Genomic DNA, 9,724 nt, shown 5'->3' on the forward strand with positions numbered 1-9,724 from the left:
AGAGGGATCTGATGTTTGAATGTCTCTTCTGTACCAGACACCTTACCTGTGTTATTTCTTTCCGTCCTCTCAGGGACCCTGCAAAATCAGCACGGGATCCCTCTACATGTGCTTTTCCTCTTAATTAGCCCTCTTGTCTATACGCCATGCATCCCATGCAGTCTAAAGCCTTCTCTGGCCTGACCAGGCGGTGGCGCAGTGAATAGAGCGTCAGACTGGGATGTGGAGGACCCAGGTTCGAGACCCCAAGGTCGCCAGTTTGGGAGCGGGTTCATCTGGTTTGAGCAAAGCTCACCAGCAGACCCAAGGTTGCTGGCTTGAGCAAGGGGTTACTCGGTCTGCTATAGCCCCACGGTCAAGGCATATATGAGAAAGCAGTCAATGAACCTTAGTGTCCCAACGATCTCTCTCCGTTCCTGTCTGTCTGCCCCATCTATCCCTCTCTGTGACTTTCTGTCTCTGTAATAAATAAATAAATAAAGCCTTCTCTGTCTGGCCCATCCACTTATTCACCAAACATAACCACAAGGTCCCCTGTGCCACTACCCCTGCTTGTCTAGATCCCCATTAGGGCTCATTTACACAGAAATTTCCCTAACATGCTTGAAAAGAAGGGGGGGAGGGCTCATGTCACATTCATATCTTTGTACCCTCAGCCCCTAGCAAAGCACTTGTTTCATAGTAGGTGCTTGATAAATGGTTGATGACTGATCAGAGGGTTCATTATGGTATAGATGTACTGAAGCATTAACTCAATCAACACGTATCATAACAATTAACAAATTTCCAAAAGGCCTAATGACTAGTGTCCTGGGCATTCAGCACTCTCTCTCAACAGACACTTGCCATGGTGGTCTGAGCTAGAAGTGCTCAGACTAAGGGGTCTAGTTTGAAAACAAGAGGACTTCCAGGGATCAGCTGGGTTCACCCCATGTCTAGTTGTCCCTTTCCTCTGTGTGTGTGCCCCCATGAAGGCATGATTACCTGCTGGCTTCCCAGAACAGATCTTCCCAGCATAGGACTTTTCACAAAACCTGGTACACAGGGGACTAAAAATACACGAAATGATGGTACCAGCTAGTATTCCCTTAAGTACTATGTGTCAGGTCTATGTACTAAGGATTTACTATGCAAAACCTCATTTAATCCTTAGAACAATGCCACCAGGGGAAGTACTGGTCAACATCTTTCCCATTCAATAGATGACCAAAAAGGCAAAATCAAACACGCATTGACAGAAGGTGTCGCATACTTTATGTTTTCACGTTTCATTTCATGTATTCCTTCCTCTGCATGATCCAAATAATGACGTGATGTTAAACCACACCTATTTTTTAAACAACAATTTTAAGGTTTCTAGCAATTAGCCAATAACCAGACTCTGGTCTGGGAGACTGCTGGTCACCTTTGGCTGTCAGGAGCAGAGTATGGACGCAGGGGGCCTCTTCAGACCAGGGCTTGTCCAGACGCCACCGGGCGCCGCCCATTGGGGATGGCAGACCCTGGGCTCAGTGGTCAGGCGCCGTGGGTGCCAATCCCGACCCCACCACCGGGTGACTGGTATGCACGCGTTCCCCCACAGTGCCGACCTGTAAGGTGCGAGCCCCGCCACACTACCTGCGCTCGACTCGGGGGCCCTGTCCGTGTCCCCCAACCAGGGCCAGCCTGCAAGAGCAGCTCGCACGTCACAGAGGCGCCATCGGCTCGTGATCAGTTAACAACACGGGCCGAAGGTGGCAAAAGGCTCACTGGTGACGGCCCTCCTTCGTCCGTCCGCCTGGTCGGCCTCGTACCTGTGCTGGCAGGTGGGGGACAGGTGTCAGTCCCACCAACACCTCAGTAGCCCTGCGCGGGGGTAACCGGGCAGGGAGGGACTTAGGGCCCGGGGCCCGGACCCGACCGCGGAGGCCTCCACCCTCAGCCGTCCCGGGGGAGGGGCCCGCTCCCCGCCAGGACGCCCCGCACGCCCGTGCCCCGCGGCCGTTACCGATTCCGCTGCTCCTTGAAGAGTGCCGTCAGCGCGCGGAGAGCCTCCAGGTCTGGGATGGGCGCGGGAATCATGATGCCGGAGAGCCGGGCGGGCGGCGGCCTGGGCGCCGCCATCTTGCCGATACCGAGCCGGACGACGACGCGGAGCAGCAGGAGGAAGAGGTGCGGTGGCGGAGAGAGGCCGGCTGGGGATGCACGCCCCGCACGCTCTGGACCACGCCGCCGCCTATGCGCCCGGCAGCCAGCGGCGGCGGCAGGAGAACACGAGGGTACGCGCCGGGACCGACGGGGGCGGAAGGACTGCGCGGCGAGAGGAGGGGCGCCGGCGGAAGTGTGGCCCGAGGGGACGCGGCGCGAGCGGAAGTGCGGCCCGAGGGGAGGGGGTCGGGCGGAGTTCTTCAGGGGGCGGAGGCGTGGAGAGATGCCAGGAGTGTGGGGTCTAAGATGTGGAGCCTGGGTCGAAGGTTCACCTGAGGGAGAAGTATGCGACAGGATAGCACATTGGGGAGGATTATGGGGACAGGCTCACCTCAGGGGGAGGGGTACGGGGACAGGCTCACCTGAGGCTAGGGATACGGGGACAGGCTCACCTGAGGGGGCGGGGTACGAGGATAGGTCATACTGAGGGGGAGGGTTAATGGTACAGGCGCACCTGAGGGGTATAGGGTACAGACAGGCTCACCTGAGGGGGAGGGGTATAGGGATAGGTCATCCTGAGGAGGAGGGCTAGGGGACAGGTTCATCCTGAGGGGGAGAGGTACAGCGAAAGGGAGGGGAACCCTGCAGAGGCTCCCTCTGAGAAGGCTGAAGACCAGGTTCCTGCGATTGAAGTGATCAGTGCAGGACTCAGACCCACTGAAAACCCGAGCTGTTTGCCACCAGCTTCCAAGTCGTAGACCCTGAAAATTCAGCTTATTTACCGAGATGTGGTTATTTACCATGCGCTCTTGAGAATGCGTTGCTCCAGCTCATCCAGAGCTTCCCTCCAATTCGAAGTCAAGGAGCTGAATTCTACAGCAGAAGGATATGCATTGGGATTTTTCCCAAGGGAAATGAATATATCTTTCAGGAACCAGACAAGCTTCTTTATGGCTGTTGGTAGCTCCCCTGTTTTCTTTTCCATGCTTTTGATTGTATCATCTGTACTTTCAACAAGCATTGTCACCAGTGCAAGATGACATGATCCCAACCCCAAAGGAATTCACAGACTATTGAGAGAAAGGCAAACATAACTGAGCACAACTAAAGGCTGTGCTGAAGGACTGTACAAATAAATGGCTGCGCAACCACTTAAAATACACAAATACATACTCCCTATAGTTTGATTTGAGGAGTAAGGAGGGTGTTTATAATCCAGCGCTTTTGGTGTTCTTTCTGAAATAAAGTTTAGACACACTAATAAACACCAACAGAGTATTCAGGAGAAATGAATCATGCACAGGCAAGTTACTTGGTACTGTATAATTCAGCCTTACCCATTCAACTACGTATTCATTTATTTCACAAATAGGTCCATGCACTTACTAGTGTGCCAAGCATTAGATCACCTAACAGTGCTCAAGACAATTCATAGTGCTTAACAATCCTTAGACTAGTTTAACAATTCTTGGAAAACATTCCACATAATATTCAAATTTATTGGCTGGATTATTGCAGTGTAATCCTGACCGGTCTCTTTGCTTCTCTTGCCTCCCTATAGCACAGATCCTTTAAAAATGCAAGTCAAATACTTGCACGGTTTGCTTCCTTACTTCCTGCAACTTATCTGCTCAAACAATCTTCTAATGGGTTTCCTTTTCAATCTCCACAGTTGTGACTCATCATCCAAATTCCTGATCCTCAGGAATTTTTCTCCATAGCACTTAACACTTTCTATATCATAGTTTATTTCTAATTTGTTTATTGTCACTTATCTATTTTTGTTTACTGCCAGAATGTACTCCAGCAGGTAGAAAAGGACCTACTATAAGGTAATTGTTCAAAAACTATTAGTTGAGACCTGACCAGGCAGTGGCGCAGTGGATAGAGCATCGGACTGGGATGCGGAGGACCCAGGTTCAAGACCCCGAGGTCACCAACTTGAGCGCGGGCTCATCTGGTTTGACCAAAGCTCGCCAGCTTAAGGGGTCACTCGGTCTGCTGTAGCCCCATGGTCAAGGCACATATGAGAAAGCAATCAATGAACAACTAAAGTGCCACAACAAAAAACTGATGATTAATGCTTCTCATCTCTCTGCATTCCTGTCTGTCTGTCCCTATCTATCCCTCTCTCTGACTCTCGCTCTGTCTCTGTAAAAAAAAAATTAAAAAACACTATTAGTTGAATTAATTGACAAAGAGTATTTTTTAAAGATATTTTTAGGATTGTGACTCTTTGAGTTTTCTCTTTCCAGGAGGCACCAAGCCATCGACATCTCTCAGGACAACTGGAACAAGTGCTATAAGGCTGGGGACAAGAGAAAGCATTACCACAAGAAGCAAAAATAGAAATTGGGACACCCTGCTGCCAACACTAAGAACTAAGATCTGCCCTCATCACATACACACAGTCCACATGCAAGGAGGCAGCAAAAAGTACCGTGCCTTGAGGCTAGACATGGGCAACTTCTCCTGGGACTCCAAAAGTTGTACATTTAAAACAAGAATTATTGATGTTGTCTATAATGCATCCAATGTTGACTGGTTCACACCAAGACCTTATTGAAGAGCTGTATTGTGCTTATTAAAATCACACTGTACCAAGAGTGGTACAAATCCCATTATGCACCATCCTTGGACCACAAGACTCCTTAGCAGGAGGAGTGTTTTGTTGGGGACCAAATAAATAAACAGGGTATTTTTGCAATCTGAACAGAGGTGCTCGGCCCAAACCCCACCTCATCTGCCTAGTTAACAAAGAGCTACACCTGATTCTCATTTGTCTCACCCATGTTCTCCAGAGGAGGCTGGAAGCTAGTTTCTTATTAGTGTAAAGTAGATTTCGATGGTATGGTGGGAGTTGTCTTTGAGTTGCCTTGGAAACTTAATTAAATTGCTGATGGACCACATTTTTTCTATAAATAAAAGTGGATGTGCTTCTGGGAGCGTGGGGGTTACCGCTAAGGAACAGTAGAGACTGTTTGTCATGGCGTCCTCCTGAACCCATCTGTATATGTATATCTTTAAGTCCCTGTCTATCATTTATTTCAATTCCATACCTTTTCCCGTTTGAAGACCCCGTAATAGACTTGTCGTGGCTGCACCATGACAATTGGTGCCCAACGTGGGCCCATCGAAAAAGGAAAAGAGGCCCTGGCCAGTTGGCTCAGCGGTAGAGCGTCGGCCTGGCATGCAGGGGACCCAGGTTTGATTCCCGGCCAGGGCACATAGGAGAAGCGCCCATTTGCTTCTCCACCCCACCCCCTCCTTCCTCTCTGTCTCTCTCTTCCCCTCCCGCAGCCAAGGCTCCATTGGAGCAAAGATGGCCCGGGCACTGGGGATGGCTCCTTGGCCTCTGCCCCAGGCGCTAGAGTGGCTCTGGTCGCGGCAGAGCAACACCTCGGAGGGGCAGAGCATCGCCCCCTGGTGGGCAGAGCGTTGCCCCTGGTGGGCGTGCCAGGTGGATCCCGGTCGGGCGCATGCAGGAGTCTGTCTGACTGTCTCTCCCCGTTTCCAGCTTCAGAAAAATACAAAAAAAAAAAAAAGAAAAAGGAAAAGAGAAGAGGTAATGGAACTCTCTAGAAGTGTGCACACAAAGTAAGTATAAAGCTTCTAGAGAGTAAAGTTTTTAAGTAGAGTTTGGTGAGAAAGTATAATAAGAAATAATTCGGGAGAAAAATAAATATGGGAGTTGTAGGATCAAAAGTGAAGGACCTTTTTCTTTTTGTACAAATGTTTTTATTTGAGAAGAAGCTGTTTGAACAGCATGAGGTAGAAACAGAGGAATGCAAATATGAGAAAAACTTGGAGTCTGAGAATAACTCGGGAGATGAGAATATCACAGCTTTGGCCATTTTAAACTTTGCGCCTCCGCAGCTCTCTGTTTCCAATGTCTTTGTCTCAGCCCCTTGGAGATCCCCACTCGAACAAGCTTTAAATCAGGCTTGAGATGCAGGGGGGAAAAATGGAGGAATTCAGCAATATTAGGCAAAGTCCTGATGAGCAATATCAAGAATTTATTTCACGGCTGATTCAGGCAGTTGAAAGAATAGTGATAGAAAAAGAAGTTTATATCAGAATATGCACTGATGTTGGGACTTCATATATGCAAGGTCTTTCTTTTGCCACAGCCCTTAAGGTGAGGATTCCAAGAATTTTTGATAAAAGGCAGGACAAACGAGAAAAAGATCAGGGAAATACTTCTGCCTGTGAATCTTGTTTCCAATGAGGTGGCTGGGTTGGGCCCAGACTGGCGGAGGCTGCAGCCAAGGGGAAGGTAAAGCAGGGAGGTGAATGGGGAAGCCTTCCCCACCCTGGTAAACTAGGTCTGCCACTCAGCTGGGATTGAGATGGAGGCTTTCAGCGGCCATGACTCGGCATGATTAGTCTAGGCTGCCAGTTGCAGCAGCTATTAGAATTTGAGCTTTAGTAAATAAAAAGATGTAAGAGTTTGGGAAAATTACAGCTTTTCCCCATTATGCTCTATCATTTTATTTCTTTTCTATTCTATGCCTGGAAAGACGGCAAAGGGGGAGCCTATTTGGATATGCCTAAACAAAAATCTCATACGGCCGACTTGAGATTTTTCAAGAGAGATTTCTGTTTAGTATTTATCCTTACCACATTCCTATTAAAAATAGCCCTATGTAAGATCAAGCAGGCCACACTCTAATCTCTAAAATCCCGGGTTTCATTCTTTATTTGTGTAATTGTATGTGAAGTCTCTGTTTAATGTCTAAATGTGTCTGTTTTCAAGGCCTGAATTATGTACTTGCATGCAAAAGTTGGAAATGCCACCTCTAATATTGTAAAAATAAAATATCATCCCTACAGATTTAAAATTTTAATTAGAACAAGTAAAGCACGCTCATTAAAATTTAAATAAAATGAAATGTAGATCCTGAAGACTTCCTAGTTTGGCCAAACTGCTCTAAGCTAGAGTTGCTGCAGCTGCAAAGCTTGAAGCAGAGTGGATTTGCTTAACAAAGGTGTAAATTTGTTTTCTCTTTGAATTGCCTGTTAATTAATGGGGTGGAAATGTTTTGATGGTTGTAGGAATGTTGCTTGAAGGTGCATTTGCTGTATTTTGTTGGAGATTGGCATTGAGATGGGTATTACAGTTTTTGAGGTCAAGTGTTGTGGAGTGTACTCAACAAATGTTTAAGGGTTGTAAATATATATATTTTAAAGGGGGGGGGTCATATCCTGGAACTCCTGCAAATCTATTTACTTTAAAATTTTTCTTTTGAATACTGATGTACAGGAGACACCAAACCTCTTTCCTTTGCAAACTTCTACCCTCTTTTATTTGATCCAGCTAGTAACGCTGTTTTGTCTTTTTCTAAATAGTTCCAGATATACAGAAAAAGTTTATATAGGTGGATGTGAACCCTCAAAATCCTCAGCGAGATCTTCTGAGCATGGCTTTTAAGGTCTGTAATGACCAAGAGGAAAAGAAAAGGCAGACAAAGCCCAAAAGAGATCAGGAAAAATACCAGCTCTTGGCATATACCCTTAAAGGCTCCAATGCCCCAAAGGGGCCTCATAGAACTAATCAGGGCCCTGCTTTAAGAGTGGAAAGGAAGGTCATTGAGCTAAAGCCTGCCAGGCTTCTTTGCCCCCACCAGGGACATAAATTTGCTGTGGAAAAAAAGGGACACTGGAAGGTAAGCTGCCCCCTCGCTCCTCTAAGGGAAGGTTCAGTCTCTTCCAGCCCTGCTGCAGCCACCTGTAACCTGACCTTGCCCAGCCTGCTGGGACTTGCCACTGAAGGCTAAAGGTGCCCATGGCTGTTGACCCCATCTCACGTCACCGTGGATGAGCCTAGGGTATTTCTTCCAAGTAGCAGGTAAACTGATCTCATTTCTTGTGGACATGAGGGCCACTTACTATGCCTTGCCTGAATATTTGGATTTTTAGTCATCCCTCGAAGATCTCTGTTGTGGATGTTGATAGTCTTTATTTTCTGCTGCTTTGTTTAATATATAGTAATTCTTTATTCCTCTTGCCTTAATGCCACATGCCTATTTAGGCTTCTCCTAATTTAGATGAATATACCTCTGCCAGCCAGCATAGTTTATCCCAAGGTTCTCTTCACCACACCATGGCTGCAGAGCTCCAGGGAAAGGCAACCTGGGTTCATCTCTCTAGTTTAAAGAAAATGGAATCTCCATACATGCTGCAGATGGCTTTAGCAGTCTATCTCAATCGTTATCAGCTAGAAGCAGTGGTCATTGGGACTTGGACTCTAGCTGCAAAGGGTGGAAATGTGACCAAAACTCCAGTGCCTTGTGGACTTTTCCTGAATGTGTGTGACTCCTGTTTTTTGGGACAGTTCTCAGACTGAAGTGGGGTTGGGTTACATTTACAAATAATATGAAGCGATGATGGTGTCAACATGGACTTGTTGAGATTACATTAACATGTTAAGGACATTTAAGACTGTAAGAATTTTATTGTAGATCCTGTTGTATTAGTTAATACTTTGTTTGATAATCTAATAAGTTTTAATTACTTAATTGTATTAAGATACTTGCTATAGTATCTGTTAGCATTGGTTATTTCAATTTTTTAAATTTAATTTTATTATTTTTTACAGAGACAGAGAGTCAGAGAGAGGGATAGATAGGGACAGACAGACAGGAATGGAGAGAGATGAGAAGTATCAATCATTAGTTTTTTGTTGTGACACCTTAGTTGTTCATTGATTGCTTTCTCATATGTGCCTTGACTGTGTGGCTACAGCAGACTGAGTAACCCCTTGCTCGAGCCAGCAACCTTGGGTCCAAGCTGGTGAGTTTTGTTCAAACCAGATGAGCCCACACTCAAACTAGCGACCTTGGGGGTCTCAAACCTGGGTCCTCCGCATCCCAGTCCAATGCTCTATCCACTGCGCCACCGCCTGGTCAGGCTTATTTCAATTTTGTTGTTTATTTTATAGTCTTCCAGTCTGCCTCCAAATCAAAACATGGGAATTCAGATGAGTATGAATCATAGCACACAAAAAATATTCAAAGAAAATTCAGAAGAAGTATGGTAAAAGGAAAAAGAAAGCTAAAATCAGTAGTCTTCTAGAGGAACAGTTCCAGCAGAGCAAGCTTAGTGCATGCATTGCTCCAAGAACAGGCCAATGTGGCAGAGTTGATGGCCATGTGCCATAGGGCAAGGAGCCAGAGTTCTGTGGGAAGAAAAATCAAGACCCAGAGTGGTGAATAAATCTTCCTCCCTCCTACATTAGCTTATATAATAAAGGTGTTCTACATTCAAGGGAGAGGGGCTCAGAAAAGAGAAAGGAAATGATATGCCTCCAGAAGATGTACAACAATCAAAAAAGTAGAGGAAGGCCCTGGCCAGTTGACTCAGTGGTAGAACCTCGGCCTGGCATGTGGATGTCCCAGGTTCACTTCCTGGCCAGGGCACACAGAAGCACCTATCTGCTTCTCCACCCCTCCCCCTCTTGCTTCTCTCTCTCTCTCTCTCTCTCGCTCTCTTTCTCCTCTCCCACAGCCATGGCTCAATTGGAACTAGTTGGTCCTGGGTACTGAGGATAGCTCCATGGCCTCCACCCCAAGCACTAAAAATGGCTCCAGTTGCAACA

General features: G+C 46.9%; 1 protein-coding gene and 1 pseudogene across 1 annotated transcript in view; one reads left to right on the top strand and one right to left on the bottom strand.

The window, feature by feature from the left end:
• Positions 1–2,335, bottom strand: part of ATXN10 (ataxin 10) — a 172,866-nt gene extending 170,531 nt beyond the window's left edge. Inside the window, exon 1 of the mRNA XM_066255553.1 lies at positions 1,988–2,335. Within this exon, the coding sequence (XP_066111650.1) occupies positions 1,988–2,103 (116 nt within the window). The 5' untranslated portion in view covers positions 2,104–2,335. The remainder of the gene's footprint in view (positions 1–1,987) is intronic.
• On the top strand, positions 2,181–9,338 carry LOC136319249 (small ribosomal subunit protein eS8-like; annotated as a pseudogene).
• Positions 9,339–9,724: the final 386 nt, after the last annotated feature.

Source organism: Saccopteryx bilineata, chromosome 1 (genome assembly GCF_036850765.1).
Source record: "Saccopteryx bilineata isolate mSacBil1 chromosome 1, mSacBil1_pri_phased_curated, whole genome shotgun sequence".
Lineage (NCBI taxonomy): Eukaryota > Metazoa > Chordata > Mammalia > Chiroptera > Emballonuridae > Saccopteryx > Saccopteryx bilineata.